The sequence below is a fragment of the Platalea leucorodia genome (genome assembly GCF_965183815.1).
Source record: "Platalea leucorodia genome assembly, chromosome: 1".
Classification (NCBI taxonomy): domain Eukaryota; kingdom Metazoa; phylum Chordata; class Aves; order Pelecaniformes; family Threskiornithidae; genus Platalea; species Platalea leucorodia.
In genome coordinates this window covers 142,947,046-142,964,479 of record NC_138823.1, presented here as the reverse complement: position 1 = coordinate 142,964,479, position 17,434 = coordinate 142,947,046, and the positions used below count along the sequence as shown (strand labels likewise).

At 36.5% G+C, this 17,434-nt stretch overlaps 1 protein-coding gene across 4 annotated transcripts in view; it reads left to right on the top strand.

Annotated features, from left to right (window-relative positions):
* Positions 1-17,434, top strand: part of ANKIB1 (ankyrin repeat and IBR domain containing 1) — a 96,264-nt gene that overhangs the window by 49,449 nt on the left and 29,381 nt on the right. For all 4 annotated transcript variants that reach the window (XM_082308303.1, XM_082308300.1, XM_082308302.1 and 1 more), the window contains 3 exons: positions 4,170-4,470; positions 8,851-9,033; positions 16,522-16,639. In XM_082308303.1, coding sequence (XP_082164429.1) covers positions 4,170-4,470; positions 8,851-9,033; positions 16,522-16,639 — 602 coding nt within the window. The remainder of the gene's footprint in view (positions 1-4,169; positions 4,471-8,850; positions 9,034-16,521; positions 16,640-17,434) is intronic.

The following is a 17,434-nucleotide window of genomic DNA, read 5'->3' as shown; positions in this document are numbered from 1 at the left end:
GTTTCAGCCTAGGGCAGAACCATCTTATCACTGAACTCTTAAGGATAAGGTGAAATATCTGCCTCGAGCTATGGGAGAGCATTTGTATCCATTCAGCATTTGTGTCTTCAACAAAGGTTCTTCTATAAACCTACATAAATCTTAGTAGTGGAAAACTAATAGGTTACAGCATGTAGTCAGTCAAGCGGGGATGAAATCCCATAGCTTGGGGTTATTAAAGAGAATTTTGGCAGAGTTGTTGGGAGAAATATAGTAAGGTTTTTAAAAAAATTAAGGGAGGGAATTGAATATAGGCAGGATGGTCTCTTTAATTGATACGATTCAGTTAACCTTGCTGTTATGTTAGCAGAGGTTATGAATATTTTTGTTTGTCTGTAAAATACTATTTTGTAAGAAAAAGTGTCTGATTTATGGCTTTCACGGGTCACCACAAAAACATTGTGCTATTCTGAAATCAGATGCACTGTAACCTGATTCAGGAGTGAATCACGTGCTTTAAAATACCACAGCATGGAATTCCACTGATGATAAAGAGCTAAATATTGAAAACAGAAATGTACATGATAATATTATCAAGCCTAGAAGGTAATGATTAGATAGCTGAAGATACTAGAGAAACTTCATCTGGTTTGGGAGGAGACAATGAAGGTCTCGCAATTAAAAAAACTCAAGCCCTGGTTCAGTGTCATACAGAAACCACAGACATTTCTTCACTGAATTTTAAAGTAACATTTTAGTTGGAGTTAGAGAAGTAGCAGGAATCCGTACATTGAATATAAAGCAACTCGAGCTGAGAGGAAAAGATGTGGTTAACGAGTACCCAGAGGACTCTCCTGACATTCAAAATACGCAGGTCTAATTAATGCAGCCATCCAGCATGTTATACAGGCCAAGTGCAAACTTTGAAATAGAGTTCAGGCACTTGATGTGAAAGACAAAGTCCACCCTCTTTGCAATACTGAATAGTTTCTGTTAGCTTCGTACTGCGAGCTTGGTGCTGTGCCTTTGTCCCAGCTGAAGCCTTTAATCTCGATACTTCCTCAGCTGCCTGTCCTCAGGGATTCCTGCTGAATGCTTTTGCATTCAAAAAACTGGTACTTATGCTACCGTACCGCAGTCCACTGTAGTGATTGCAGAAGGGATCTGGCCCCTTCTTTATCACCCTTTCTTCTCTACTCATTCCACAGCAAATTTGACGGTAACAGATGTCTGCTACCTTTACAAACTTTGTGTTACAGACATCATTTAAAAATAGCTAGGCCTACTGACTTGAACATCACTGTTACCTGGTTTTAAAATCTACTGAAAAAGGAGCCACACGTGAGGTCTTTTACAATCTTTAGCTGCTGCCTCTTTCTTCCCAGTGCTGTGATCTCTACTTTTTTTTCTTAAGGAAGATGCAAGAGTTTTGGGATGGAACATTAGGAGGCATATGGATAGTGAATGCCATGGGTAGGGGGTGGAGGGAATAATAAAAAAAAATGAAAAAAACCCTTTATTTATTCTTGACTTAAGGACTCTGAATTGAAAAATGAACAACTTTACATTTTCCTGTTCATACTGCAGTTCACAAATGCATTGAAGGCTAAGTTGGGGCTGATCTTTTTTTTAGTAAAAATATATCAAATGAAATTGTGAAAAGGAGTTAGAAGAAAAGATACTGGTGTACCATAAAAGAGATTTTATTGCAAAAGTAGAGGAGCTCAGATTTTAGTGAGTCTCCAAAGTTACATCTCACAGAGACAAAGATGACTTAGATTTACCCTTGTATTTTCTATATCCAGGTTTTGCAGTGGGTACCGGCAAAACCTCGTATCTAAGGCGTCTAGTATTCTCATATCTAAGTGCCTCAATAGAATTAATCTCCTCATCCCCCAATGAGTTATCTTTTTCTCCTCCCTCCCTCCCTCCTTTTCCTCCCTCTCCTCCTTCTCCTTTCCCTCCTTCCGTCTCTCTGTTCTTTCCCACCTTCCTTCCCCTCCATTCTTTCTGTCTCTAGTTTTGTACTATGTAAAGATAATTCAAACAAGCAAATTCATTTTGGATAGCGTTTGATACTGGTTAGTCTTATCATTTCATGTAATTGGCTGTGAAACATTTTGCCTGTGTTGCTAAATCCCTTTCCTCTGAAAACAAAAAAACCCAAGCAAACAAAACGTGCTATCACTTTTTTGGCAACATCTTCAATCTCAAGTTTGGCATATTCATATTTCCTAACAAATGCATCTATCATGTCAGCTATTATGGAATGACAGAGAGATTTCTCTAAGGAATATTTTTGCTGCCAAAACAGGACAACATAGAGGAGACTCTGGTGTTTTTATGTTTTCCTCTGAATACTTTGTTACCGCTTATTTAAAAGAACAGTCTTTTAGTAATAAGTTCCATTTTGAACTCAAACTTTTCAGAGATTTTCAGAGGGAAGAAAGGACAGAAATCTGGCTGACCAAATGGCTATCAACAAGACATCCTGCTATCACAGGATCAGATCAGCTGTGCCTAATTTTTTCTACTGAAATACTTGTAGAGTCTGTTTTCAATAATTTCCGAAAGGGAAATTCCACACCCACCCTGTATAACCTCTCCCTTTATTAACAAAATAGTTTGAGGATCGTTCTTTGTCCTGAACAAAGCACAGGAGAACTCAGAGAGAGAAAGGCATACCTGTAGTGCCTGGTGGGATGTATTCAGGGACAATGGAAAGAGGAGGTGGCATTTAGACTTGTAACGATAGCATAAGGCAATAACTGAGGTAAATAATGTTTTCTTTTGTCAATTTGGTTCTTCTGCTCACCGCTGTTTACCAAGAGCAATATGGTCTGATTTTGTATTTAGGCAGCACCTGCCTTCAGGTGGCTGAGCTGCCTGTTTTAAACTGAAACTTATTGAAACTGCTTTTAATTAGTTTTAGGGGTGAGGGCAGGGAGGGTGGAAGCTGGTCCCCTGTGTTGACTTGATGAGGATTCCAGAATAACTGGTTTTTTCATACCTGCAAACTGTTCGAAGACAGGGAACAACCTGGAGAGGAGATGACAGTGACTTCTGCTGGTTTTATGCATGAGGGGGCTTATGGGAACAGTGCAAGTGTTTCTGCAGTGACTTTTTGAACGTTACGTGCCATGATTCTGATTTAGCCTTGTGTTACCTCTCTGGGAACTATCCTTCCTACCTGCACACAGAGTTGTTTCACCATCGCTGTCTCTCTGACCCCAGTTCTGCAAAGAGACGGTCTTTCTTCTCTGCCATTTCCTAACGTTCACTCTCCCTTGAGAAAAAATAATTATTTTAGTACACCTCAAAATGCTAAAGCAAGTTTGCATTCACAGGGCTTGTATGATATGTCTCAGTTCTTCCATTTCAGAACTGGATTGTAACTTTTATAATTCCCTGCTGGCAAGAAGCAGCGGAGAGCTCTGTTGTCTCAGGAGCTGTCAGGAATCAGAATTGTGATTCCAGGAATCAATCTGTTGTTTCCCTTTAATTCCTAAGCTGATACTTTTTGCCAGTATAGTTTATTGTCAACTTTGAACTGCCTCTAGAGCATATGAGAGAATGTGTCTTTCATCTGCATAGGTGAGGATTTGCATTACATTGCAGTTCCATATATTCTAGAGTGAGAAAGCAAATAGACTCTTCCCTCTGCATGCTGTGCTAGCAGGAAAAGTATTTCATATCTTTTCAAGAAGTAGTAAGTACTGCCTTGACATCTGACTAAAGATACAGGAAAAGAGAATGAATTTTTAAGAAATTGCTCTAGCATTATCTATTTGCAAACTACCAAATGCACTACTATATAGGACACAGAGTAGAAAAAAGAAAGTAGCTATTTCATCAGTCTTGTGACTTAATAACATTTATTGCAATACAACACAGAATTGTAGAATGAACTTCGCGAACTAAAATTTATGTCACACACTGACAAAGTAATTATATATGGTACTTAAGGATATATTGGTAATTCATCCAGGTCTTGGCTCTTGACTCCTGAGATAAATGGAGGAGAGCTGTCCAGTAGTAATTATCTACTAAGAATGTTTATCACCAGCATGGATAGTCAAAATCTTGGCAAGAAGAAAAGAGAGCTGTCATAAATAGACCCTTCCCACTTCAAGGAAATGAGTGGAATTGTGTGCTAATAATTTTTCTTCTATTTCTCCCCCCCCTTGCAGAACTTTCCTTTTTGTTAGAGATGGTAACCCAAATAAACGGAATGTGCACAATGAGACATCTATGCACTTACTGTGTATGGGACCTCAGATCATGATCTCAGAAGGAGCTCTTCATCCTCGCCTGACACGACCCTCAGAAGATGACTACAGAAGAGCAGATTGTCTGCAAATGATCCTGAAGTGGAAGGGAGCAAAGCTGGATGAAGGACAATATGAACGAGCAGCCATTGATGCTGTCGATAACAAAAAAAATACACCTTTGCACTATGCTGCTGCCTCAGGGATGAAAACCTGTGTCGAGGTAAAAATTCATATATAATCACAAGTCTATATACTGCTATTAATAAATGACATGCACAGTGTTTCAGAAAGCTGTTTCAGGGAAAAAAAAATCTGATGTAGTATATTGAATTAACTTTTAAATTCTATTTTTCATTAATTGGGAAAAATAAAAAGATAAACAGCCCAAAATATACACTGTCTGTAGAGAACAATGAAAAAACTGAATTACATATACATTAACTTCATGACATAAACTCCTCAGCACGAAGAAGACTCATGTATGCTTATAAAAATTGGAAATAACTACAAGACTGTAACACTGGAGGGAAAGCTTTAAAGGTAGGCATAGGCATACTTGTACGTGTAAAGAGAAGTGAAATAACTGCCTGAGAGAAAATTAGAGCTTTTTATTCTTCTCCGTAGCAGAGACTGGGAAATGCTGTCCATGTTTCAAGAACAGGTTTGATGTCTTTAATTTACAGCGCCCAGCTTTATTAGAGGATGCCATACATCTGTGCTAACATACTTAAATATAATTACCTTTTTACAAATTAAAAATTACTTTAATGTTTGTGAAAGTAGTGGATAGTAATGAGTAATCGGGAATCATAATGACTTTGAAGGTCTCCCATCAAATTTATTTTTAAACTATACCAAGTAATGAGGACTAGTATTTAATTGTGCTGGTAATTTAATTTAAAGAACACAAGAACAGACATTTAACATTTTAGAACAGCTAACATTTTCATAAGCCTGTCAATAATAACATCAAGATTTGTATTTTGAATGATAACGATTAATGCAGAGTTCAGCATTTATATGTAAAATTTAGGTTATTTTTTTCTTCTGTGTATAACTTAAGGTTTATTGAGACTACACTTCAATCATTAACTTAGTATCATCAGCAAAGTTTATCACCTCATTATTCACCTGCTTTTTTAGATAACTTCTGCATATCTTAAACAGTCAGGTCCCAGCACCTGTGGGACTTCACTGGTGACTTATTTCTGAAGTAAAAAATTATGCTCTCCCTGTACTTCTTGATGTTCTCTGGAGCTATTTTTAGTATTGGTGTTACTTTTACCTTCGAATCTTGTACCATGACAGATTTAAGCAATAAGTTGCATATTGTAATATATAGTTCAGAAGTTTCATATTTGAGTTCCATTAGGACTCATTAATAAGTACCATCTGGTACTAAGTATTTATATTAGTATTTGGTTTATTAGTATTATTTATTATTATTATTTATTATATTAGTATTTGGTTTATTGGTTGTTTTAGAACATCTTGTGCTGAGACTTCAATTTGAAACAGACTTTCTTTTGTGTCCTTCATGTGTGGTACATCCACAGAGAATCTGGACTCCAACAATTCATATCACTTTTCTGCTTTATGTTATTGGAGATTGCTTTTGCACTTTGTCCAGTGACCGACTTTACAAGCACATTGACAGATTTACTGTGTGATGTTTTAAAATTATTTATTCTGAGTTGTTATGCACTTGGCATACTGCTCAGAAAACATTCAGAGCCTTCCTTATTGTGATTTTACATTTACCTTTTCCAGACTTTGTTCTTCACGTATCATTCATCTGGAGACAACATCAGCTTCTTATTTCCCGTACAGTTCTGTCCTGTTGTTCTACCTTCACAGATTCTTCTGATTATTCTAGAATTTTTTTCTACATTTGAAAGTAGGCACTAGATTATTTGTCTTTTTTTCTGCTTCTGCAAGAATGGTGACTCTGAGTACATTTTGGGAATTGTTATTGAGTGGTTCTTTGATGGTAACATTTTGAATTACGTCTTGTAGACTACTCTGAACAAAGTCAGGAGTTGCTTCTCCTCTCATGTGTTTGCTAACTATTTTGTCTATCATTCAGTCACTTATGTAGTCTGAAACTGTAATTTAAGCATCATGTATTAGCATAGTATTTTCTTAATATACTTGGGAGACGCAGTGACTGAAGTGCCCTTTATTTTTGTGGTTTCTGCCCTTGCAGCATTTCTGTTCTTGGTCAGCGTGACACTTTTATTGTTACAGTTTTGGTCAGGTGGTCACCAAAGCTTTTTTTAAGTCCAGGATTGTTTTTGTTTACAGAGTTAGTTTATTTATCTGAGTTTGTTGTTTAGGTTTTTTTTTAAAAAAGGTACAGAGCACCACCCTTCGAGTACTGTGAACTTCTCTGTGATTCTCACGTAATATGTTCTGTGGTAGTACTTTGTTACACTGATTGTATTCTGTCAAGTTTCCAGATACTGTCTGAAAATTCTTATTTAAAATTTGTCATTTCCCCAGCCTTAGCTGTGCACCATCTTGAATTGCATGCTCTTCTTTATTTTCTGGCTTTTCCTTAGTCCCCTCTTTAAAAGCTCAGGTAGTGTCTTTATTTCCAGTAGCCAACACTTCTTTCATTCTGTTAGTATAAAGATCGTCCTTCCTAGTTTTCTGAGCTTCTAATGAATAGAAACTCAGCTTTCTTATGCCATTTTCTGTGCTACAACTTAAGCCTCTGTCTTTCTGGTCCCCTACTCAGTACTGAGAGGAGTTAAGAGGATGCTGCTATTAGATGCTGATATTTAACCTCCAGTATCACAACCTGAATGTTGCCCCTCTACCTTCTCTATTCTCTGCCCTGTGTTGTTACAGCTCTGCAAGCTCCACACTAGCAGTTTGTTTTCAATATGTCCCTAGAAATTATTTACACACTGACAGAATCATAGAATCATTTAGGTGGGAAAAGACCTTTAAGATCAAGTCGAGCCATTAACCTAGCACTGCCAAGTTCACCACTAAACCAGGTCCTCAAGCACCACATCTACCCCTCTTTTAAATACCTCCAGGGATGGAGACTCAACCACTTCCCTGGGCAGCCTGGGAGCTGGTTTATGGAGTGTTATTTCAAGTGTATTTTTCTTCCTCAGAAGGTGTCTTAGTTGCCTCAGTTAAATTTCTGTTAGAGTTTAAAATGGACAGACAGAATGTAAAACTCAAGTTAACAAAGTTTTGGCAACGTTAAGAAGTTTAGATAGAACAAGGTAACTGTAGGCTGCGTATCTTAATAATTATCCTACTACTATCTTTACTTCTGCCTGATACTCTGCTATGAAGATAAAATATGATGTCATACTTAATGACACTAATATCTTTTCAACTAAATCTTATTATTGCACTGGTTTGTGCTGGTTTTGCATTTGCATTTCTTTTTATTTTGGAGAATGTTTCCAAAGAATTTACAAGACTGATTCCAGGTTTGTAAAATGCATTCTGTATTTTACAGTGACAGTGAAGGAAATACAGTCTGCTGAAGAGAAAAGTAAGAAGTGACTGATGATGATCTAAAAAGTTTATGTGGAGAACAGATCATTTTGGGGAAATTTTAGGTTTTTTTAGAAGTATAAAAATTAGAAGCTGAGTTTTGAAATATCCTGGCTAAAAATACAGGATAGTGTTGTTACAGCCATCGTGGTCTGAAGGCAAGATAATGTTTTTAGATTTTAGTTTTACTTAGAAATAAGATGAATCATTTTAGTAGCAAATGATTGTCCTGGATGCTCCATCATTAGACGTTAAGCATGTGTTATAAAGATGTCATAATAAATCAACAAAATGGTCCACTGTTGGCCTTTAAAATCTGTGGCATTTGTTCTCCTTGCTTACATCGGTTTATAGCAGGAGGCAAGGTTGGCAAGGTAATGAAAGCAGCACAATTGGTGTTCAATAGCTAGAGACAGGATTTCTGGGTGGTTACTGGCAAGAGACAAAGTTGGTGAAATGGCACAATACTAGACTGTATTAGAATTATTAGAATTAGAATTATTTCATTTTACTTTTTCATATCCTCAAAAATAAGGTAAAGCTACCAGTAGTATTATGTGCTATCTGTGAATTGGTACCCCATTTTTCCTCCTACCCAAGGATTCTCCCATTTTCTGTTACCACCAGTGTACCGGTGCTGGGAAGAATGTTAGAGTTATACCCATATATAAAGAATATTTAAAGGAGTATCTAGCTCCATCTTGCCAGGTGCTTGATGACCTGAGGCCCCTCATTTTCCATGGAGCACTGACCGTATCAGTAGAGCAGAATTTTAGTGTTTAAAACGTAACAGAGACATATTGTACAGTGTTGCCTTGCAACACATTTCTGAGATTTTGTGGTTCCGTGGAATTTCGGTGGCTATAGGTATAATTATGTATGAAATCAAGCAGTAATTTATTTAATAACAATAGAGAATCTTTGTTTCCCAAAGACCATTGCTATTATATTTGTCTCTTCTTTCGGTTTTCCTTGTTCATATTTTTTTTTGTTCTCTTCTTAACTGACACGTCTTTTCGTCAGGGTATTATTAGAGTTGGTAATTAATAACTGTTTACTTTGCCATTTTACTTTTCAGCTTCTAGTAAAACATGGTGGAGATTTGTTTGCAGAAAATGAAAATAAAGATACCCCATGTGACTGTGCAGAGAAACAACACCACAAAGAGCTGGCTCTTAACCTGGAATCTCGAATGGTATTTTCACGTGATCCTGAGGCTGAAAGCATTGAAGCTGAATATGCTGCTTTAGACAAAAAAGAGGTCAGAGGATACTTTAAATTTGGGGTATTTTACACATTTGTATTTCTAGGAGTTACATTGTGACAAAATTCTGCAAAGTCTTTCAGTAGGTACTGTACTTTGTAATGTGTATTTGTAAACCGTTTGATTTTAACACAGCTCTTACAGCTTTCAAGTTAAGCTCAGAAAACATATGCAGAATACATTGTCAAAACGAAAGAGAAGTTTTATTCATATCCTTAATTGTGTGGACTGTTTTGAAAGTATTGCAGGCTGTGAGGCTGGAGGAAATATAGTGAGGCCAGTAAGCTGGGAAACAGTTGCTCTAAACCAAACATTTTTTACATACTTTTATTTCTTAAGATGCCTTTCTGTCTAAAAATGAGGGCAGGAGAAATTCTGAAAGGGAGAAAATCTGTGGGATAGAATAGGGAAAATGTTCTGGTGGATCTTCGTAGGCTGAGACTGGGTTGAACGTCACCAAAAACTAGCCAAGTAGTGCAGGATTTCAAAACAGTGCATTTACTTTCTTGTTTTATAACATAATGCCTGAAACTACTGCATACCAGAACTTGTATGAAAAAGAGGTAATAACAGGTGTTGTTACGTTGAAGTCAATTTTTGAAAGAGAGAGACAATGCACTGACACAAATTTGCTTGAATTCTGGTATGCCTTACAGAAGACTGTGATTTGATAAGGACAATTTGACCAAAAAGATTCTGAGCAAAAGTTCCCTCCTCCATCCATTATCAGATTTTAATTAACTGAAATTCTAAATAAGAATACATAGGTAAATTATATGATTCAGCAAATATTATGAAGTAATTCTGTGTAAATTAAAGGACAATAGATTTCTGTATGCCTGCTCCCTTCAAAAGTAGCGTGGCCTTGCCTTTTACTAGCTTAGCCCACTTACGACCTAATGATACTTAAAAGAAAATTCATTCAGATTTACATATGAGTAAGCTTAGATCACATCAGCTGTTTCCCTAAAAAATGCCAGGTGTGGTCACTTTTATTTGAAAGTAAGAAAGTCTTTGTACTGTTCAATTCATTTTCTGACTATTTTTCTTGAATAAGTTCAAATATAAACAGGCTTAATTAGTTTATTCCTAGATGAGAGGTTTTGAGATGAGGTTTAATATACTTGAATTGTACACTGAAATAACAGATGTAATTAACTCATTTTAGTTTCTCTGAATATTCCCATTTAGAAACACCCAAATTGTTTTAAGAGTATAGTTTGAAATTGTTTTCTCTGTTGGGAAAACGCCTTTAAAGACTGCTGCAGTTTGCTGCCACAATGGCAGTTTACCACTCCTTTGGTTGTAAAAGTAGAACCATTTGGATGGTTATGCTGTCGACTGGATCCTAGCAGTGATTAGAGTTAAAAAAAAAAGTTGTAAAGAATGATAATATGTAATTGTTTTATTTAACTTGAATAATTTTTATCATTATATTTATACCATGGGTTTGCTGGCATATGCACCAGCACAGCTAAGAGAATAGTGAACTTACAAATGTGGGTGGGGCAAATCAAGAACCGCTTGAACAAGCTTTTCAGCAGGAGAAAATAATGTCTTGTGACTGTTTAAGGTGGATGCTCAGAGCAAAATCAGCTTAAAGACTTGATAGTTACAAGGGACTTGAGTAAAAGGTAATTATGTTAATTTGGAGTCACTTTACTGAGGCCGTTAAAAGATGCAGTTCTGTTCCTCATTTTACTTGTTTTTAGCAAAGTTGTGGAGCATGAGAACTGAAATGCAGGCAGGCCTGCAGACCTAGATCCATCTGACATACCAAGGCAGCTTTCCCACATGTTCTAAAGATTTGCAAGTTGAAAAATGTCGGCCTGGAATTTGGGACACCGATTGGTGGTCTTGGGGCTTCATATAGAGCAATTCTGCCTTAATGTGCTCCCTTCTCCCCCCCCCCCCCCCCCCCTTCTTTGTGACTTTCCAGTGGGATAAGCTTTAACTTCTTGTATAACTGCAACAGCACAAGTGTTAGCACAAGAGAGATGCCAAGAGCATGTAGCCAGGGGAAGTTCATTTTTCAGTCCTAGCCCTCAGAGTGGCCAAAACCAGTTGAAAAAAGCCAGCCTTAGAAAAACTAGCACTGGACTGCAATCCAAATGACTACATGTCCTCATCCTCCAGGTCTGTGGACAAATGTCTGGGATGGGCAGTGAAAGCTGCACTTACCACTGTCTATGGTGATGCCTCCAGCTGTTATCTTAATGGGGCATGAGAAGTGATCCCAAAGCCTTCCCCAGAACACATATCCTTCAGCAAAATTGCCCCTCAAAGATGGTCCTCTACTTTTTTTCTCTCAATTTCATTTTTAAAAAATATTAAACATCGAGGGAAGCGAGTGTGCAAAATGCTTGTTTAACATAGTGTTTAGATTGTAATTGTTCACTGATGCCCTTTAACATCCTTCCAACACAAAAAAAAATATTCATAAAGAATTAAAAAACTTTGAAAATGCATTTCTTGGTGTTCCAAAGTAATTTCATCTCTTGAATGAAGGTTAGAGGCAAAGATAAAACATTTGAAAACCACAAATAGGATTTCTTCCCCGGCAAAACAGCCAAACAGGCTTAACGCCGGTGTTATGATATGCACAGTAGTGTCTGGAGTGATAGTACCCAGTACGTCCCCTTCCAGGCCTGCCATGTTTACAGCAGAAAATAATCCTCTTTTTCATACAGAGCGAAAGATTTTTGTAGTACTCTGTGCAGTGTCATTGAATTAAGTGTGTGTGTTCAGAGTAATAACAAAGTTGTTTCTGGTGTTGAGAACTGGTTCGTGTTGTTCTTCACGCTGAAATATTACCAAGGAATTATGTGAGTGCTCATGTTTAGAATTGGAACACTTGTAATAGTGGAAAAAATAACTTGCACATACCTTTCTTTGATTACAGAGGCTCTCAAGCTGTTAAGAAATACAGATTGCTGAGCAGACCCACATTTCAAGTTCGGAAGCCCGACAGCAAAGAGCTGTCCACCTTCCAGCAGTTCAGTTTACTCCTTCCATAAGGGTTTTTGAATAAAATCAATTTCCGTCATACAGTTACCCAACCTTTAAAAATCTCACTACAGTGCTCCCTGAAGCATATTTTTAAAGCAACGTTTCTGTTTTACTTTGGTTTTAGTACACGTCTAATGTTTTTAATGATCAAATTAGAGACTGCAGTTAAAGAAGGGTAGCAAACAGGCCCTAATAGTTTTGAAACACAACACGATTGTTAAGTGTGTTTCCACAAAACGCAGTTTGGAAGGAAAACAATGTACCAACACACACATAATCTGTGTTTCCCTATATAAAATGGAAATGCTAAATATTTTAAGAATGGAGTACAAAGTGTGACTCTCAACACTCTAGTTAGTTGTAGTAAAAGAAGATCCATCTATGATGTGTGAGCAGTGGAAAGGGTATTAGAAAACAAGCCAGGAGAGTATTTCAGATGACCTTCTTTGTCTTGATTCTTTTCTCTTTCTTTCTTGATGAACAATCTCCAAAAAAATCTCTCTGTTATATAAAATCTAAGTTTATATTTATCTTTTAAATCTAATTGAAGTTACGCTAAATAATATGACTGTAACTGATTTTTTTTAAATGTCTTTTACAGATTTTGGTTGTTCTATTTGCACAGTCTTTTAATTTGCTCTTTATTCTAACATGGGAGCCTATTTGTCTTGGTGATGTATCCCTGGAAGATAACAGGCACCTTCATTTCAATCACATCATGCAATGTTTTAAACTTACGTAAGAAACACCTGGGAATGAGCAGTACTTCACAGCAGATCATCCAGAACAGTCTTGGCTCTCAGTCAGACTGATAGAAATACTTTGCGCAATAGCAAAGTATGTAATTTCTTAGTTCATTTTACATGTGTGCCATTGAATACTGTAGAAACACACTACTAGTGAGTGTATCACAAATTTACTGGTTGTATAGTAATTGTAATGGTTCTCCTCAGTTCCAGAATTGCTGTCATATAAATATATATATAATCATAAATATCATAAATACAAAGAGTTATGTAAAATTATTAAAATGTACTTTACAGATAGAGAATGATTTATTAAGTGAAAGGAGAGAAGGGGACTACAGGTAGTTAAGATATATACACATTTATATACATATAGTGCATGTACTTGAATGAGTTAAATGGACTATAGATAATTTTTTAAATATATGACTCCATTAACTATAGAACTCCATCCACCCATAAGGGAGGATATTTACATGAAGTATGTTTGACACCATTTAATTACACAGTCATCACTGTAGCACAGAGTTACTTTGCCCTTGTCTATTTTAATGGTGCTTTAAAAGTGAAGAAAATAATAATACTTTGAAATGAACTGTTAAAATAATCAGCTTACATATTAAAAGTACTATCAGGAGAAAAACAATTACATAATTCGTGATATCTAAATATTAGTGGTAAAAAATTGAGAAGAAAGTAGTTAAAAAGAAGGGCTCTTGAGAATACAAAAGTGTTGAAATCTGTAGTGAGAAGCTCACCAGTGGATTAAAGTAGTCACTCAAATAGTATATTCCAAAATCCAAAAGTTATATAGTTAAATGATGCTAATATTGAACAGTGCCTTTTTCACAGCAAACATCAATAAAGAGCTCTTCCATAAATTACTATTAAAGGAGGTCTCTGAGCATCATGAGCTGTAATCAAAATCCTTTACAGTCTATGGCAGTGCAGAGATAAGTCATCAAGTCATCAATGTTTGAAGTAGTTAAAAACAAACCTCTATGATATTACATAAAGGATATACATCCTTATAACTAAAGTCTGTCCTCGCAAGTCTCTACAAGACTGTGTCTTGTACACATGAGCATTTTTAAGGGTTCTCGTTGTATAAAGCCTTCACTCTGGAATTTCCAGATTAAGCTACTTAATAGTGCCAGCCTAAAATTTTCTTTCTTTCAGCATCTTCTGTGGGTTCATGTATTATTTTATGAAACAGATGTCTAAAGTTTCAAACACATTCTTAAGAAATACTTCCCTCATTACTTAAAAAGATAAAATTAGAATTCTTAAAAACCACAGGATCCAAAAATCCCTGCTGGGTTGTGTGGAATGCTCCAGCTGAGATAATAAAATAGTCTGTTACTCAAGAGAGAGAATTGCCAGTGTTTGACCTAGAACCAGTTAAATATAATTTTGAGCATATCTGCAGTTCAGGATAAAATACTAGGTCCTAAAATAGGTATGTATGTTGCAGGTTTAACAGGAAAGACATTTCTTTTTATGATATATGTGGTCTTCAAGAATTGAATACTGTTGTGCTGACAAAGCTACTTGGTTTACAATTGCAATTCAAAATGCAGTTCAGATTCAGTCAAGACAATTTATGCTTTGCTTCCATTTTTTTGCAGCATATTCGTGCAATTATAATCATTCAGGCACCCAGTTGTTTGTATCCCTGTCTCTCTGGCATGTTTTTATAAATGATCTCTTTTATAAGAAATTAAGTAGGTCAGTCAAATTCCAGCATGCTATGAATCAAGTGGTCCAGATTTATTTCAGTGCAAGCCATTAATGTTCAGATTGTCCTTTACTGAGTCATGCATGATCAGCAATGGAAGGACATACAGAAACTCCCTGAACTTGGGCAATCAAGATGAAGGTCAGGACACTCATGATCCATTTCTCTTCTGCTTTTCTTGCTTTCTGAAAAAGGACAAAGACCCAGTGCAGAGTCGTGGCACCGTTACTCTTGCCGATCACAAAGTTTCTAATATCGACAAGTCCCTGTTTATATTACTGACTAGCTTACAGAAGACGTCCTTGTGGGAGTCAGTTATGTTTTTAGATGCATTTTATAGAGTTTATTATGATATCTAGACTGTAGGAAGCACGTTATGTTTTTAGAGTAGGTGTCTAAAAAAAAAAAAAAACATGCTTAGAAGCCCAGGGTATCCATTTCTCCCCATCTCTTATACCTTCTGCTTGTTATCCTCAAAGGGTTATGTGCACAGTAGACGGACTTAGATTGTAAACTTCCAAGACAGAACCAGTCTTTTGCTTTGTGTCTATGTATGTATGCATGCATGTGTGTACATATTTTCTAGCAGTGGAGGGTCTTGGACTATGCTCTACATAAAATCAAAATATAGATAGTAAATAATAACGATACATGGTCTTAACTGTGATTAATTATTATTCCTGCTGCTCTGTGTCCTTTTCTTCTCCAAATTGGTGAAGACAATTGCCATTTGGTAGCCAGGTTCCTTATTAGTCCTGAGCACATATCAGTTTTATGTTAAATGCTTTAAATCTTTTGTTAGCTATCCTTTTATGTAAATAAAAACAGTGCATGTAAAAATAATTTTTTTACATACCCTTTCTGTATCCATTTCTGTACATATCCTCCCATTTGTTTTTCTACCTTTTGGGTGTTTTCCCTGTGCAACACTAACAAATACATTATTTGCTGTCATTTCTTCTTTTCTTAGTTTTAAAAAGGAGTCTGCAAAACATGTGTACGCATCTCCAGTATCTTGGTTGGAGCTAATTCAGAATCCTAAAATTATTGCCTTTTTGTTTTTCTAATTTGACCTTTTTTTAACGCTATAATAAGGGGATGGAGCTCCAGACCAGGAAGGCAGCTGGATGATTTGCTCTGACTGTATAGGGCTATCAGAGTTGGCCACTGTTTCTCAAAGAGAGTTTTGACATCTTCACGTATAATGAATCCCCAACCTTGGACATATTCAGAAGCCATCTGGATGTGGTCCTGGGCAACTGGCTCTAAGTGACCCTGCTTGAGCAGGAAGGTTGGACCAGGTGACATCCGCAGGTCCCTTCCAACCTCAACCATTCTGTGCTTCTGTGAATCTCTTAGCTGTATGTCTCATCTATCCTATTCGTGACTGATTTCTCCATTTCTGTGAGGGTTGATATTGCCTCAAAAGACCTGTAGCTGATTCTGTTCACAAATGTATCCCATCTTACTATCTAATGTCTCAATGTATCCTCCTCCAGATCAATTCAAAGTTAATAGGTCTCAATTCATGTATAAAGTTAGTGTCAGAGGGTCTATATGCAACATATGTTAACCTGTCCTTTCTGTCGCTCTCCCCTGAAATCCTTAGTTCAAATCTAGTCATGCATTCTCATACCCATGCCACTATATTTGAGGTTTAATTACTTCAAAATTCAGCTGGATTCCATGAAAATTTAGCTTTCTTTTGAGAGAGAGAGAGAGTCAATGTTAGGCCTCCAACTATAACAGAGAACTCTAGAGATACTGTCTTTTACATTTTGAAATGTACAAAGATCATACTACGAATATTGTAAAATGACAGTGTTTCCATATAACTTTGCATGGTCTGCACAATGAATAAATTTTGTCACATATTACCTCACAGTTGAAATTATGGTAAGTAAAAGTGCTTTGAATGTTTCATTTTAATATGGAATTAGAGACTAACTGGAAAATACTGCTAGACGTAAACTGTTTTTCTTCTTCTCAAAGCCATATGAGGGCCTAAGGCTTCAGGACCTGCGAAGGCTTAAGGATATGCTGATTGTGGAATCTGCTGACATGCTCCAAGCCCCACTCTTTACTGCAGAAGCTCTACTTCGGGCACATGGTAATCCAAAACCTTTAAAGACTAAAGAAACTGTTTTCAGCAAAATCAAAATTGCAGTTGTATATTTACTTTTTATTTCCAAGTAAAAGAGATGTAACGGTTAATCAAATACCAGGAAACAGTTCACACAGTACTGCAGAAAGCAGTACAGCTGCAGTATGTCAAAAAGCATTGAGGCAGACAGGGAAGCTGATAAGAAAATGATTCAAACTAGGAATTATAATGGGAGACATTTTAACTTAAGCAGTGTAGAGAAACAGAGCTTTCCTATTTTAGTGAGAGAAACACAGAAGTAGAACTTCCATGGTTTTATATGTCAAAGAAGTCAAATTCGTTGCACCTATTTTTGTCAGACCATTGGTTTTCTGCCACTATATATTTGTGTATAAAACTGGATCCCAAAAAAATTATTTATTTATTTTTTGTTGCAATAAAAGCAGTCTGACCATTGTAATAAATGGTTGGAAATTGCTTTGGGGTTTAAAGTATACGAGTGTATGTCCTTTGGATTTTTATAGTTACTCTTTTAATACAGGGTATAATTTTCCCTGTGTTTATCTGTAACTAGTTTAATTTTACTGAAATCAGTCTGCACTCTTGTTGTGTAATTTAAACTGGGCTTGTCAGAATGGGGATATACTGAATTCAGTGTGTTCGCTCCAGACAAAAGTATCTCTCTGAAACTCCATAGAAGCTTTAGGCTTTGATTCAGTGATTCAAAACTTAGGCTTACTGAAGCATCTGCATTGTTGCTATATGCCAAAGGAACTACTCAGGCAGTTAATGGTTTGCATG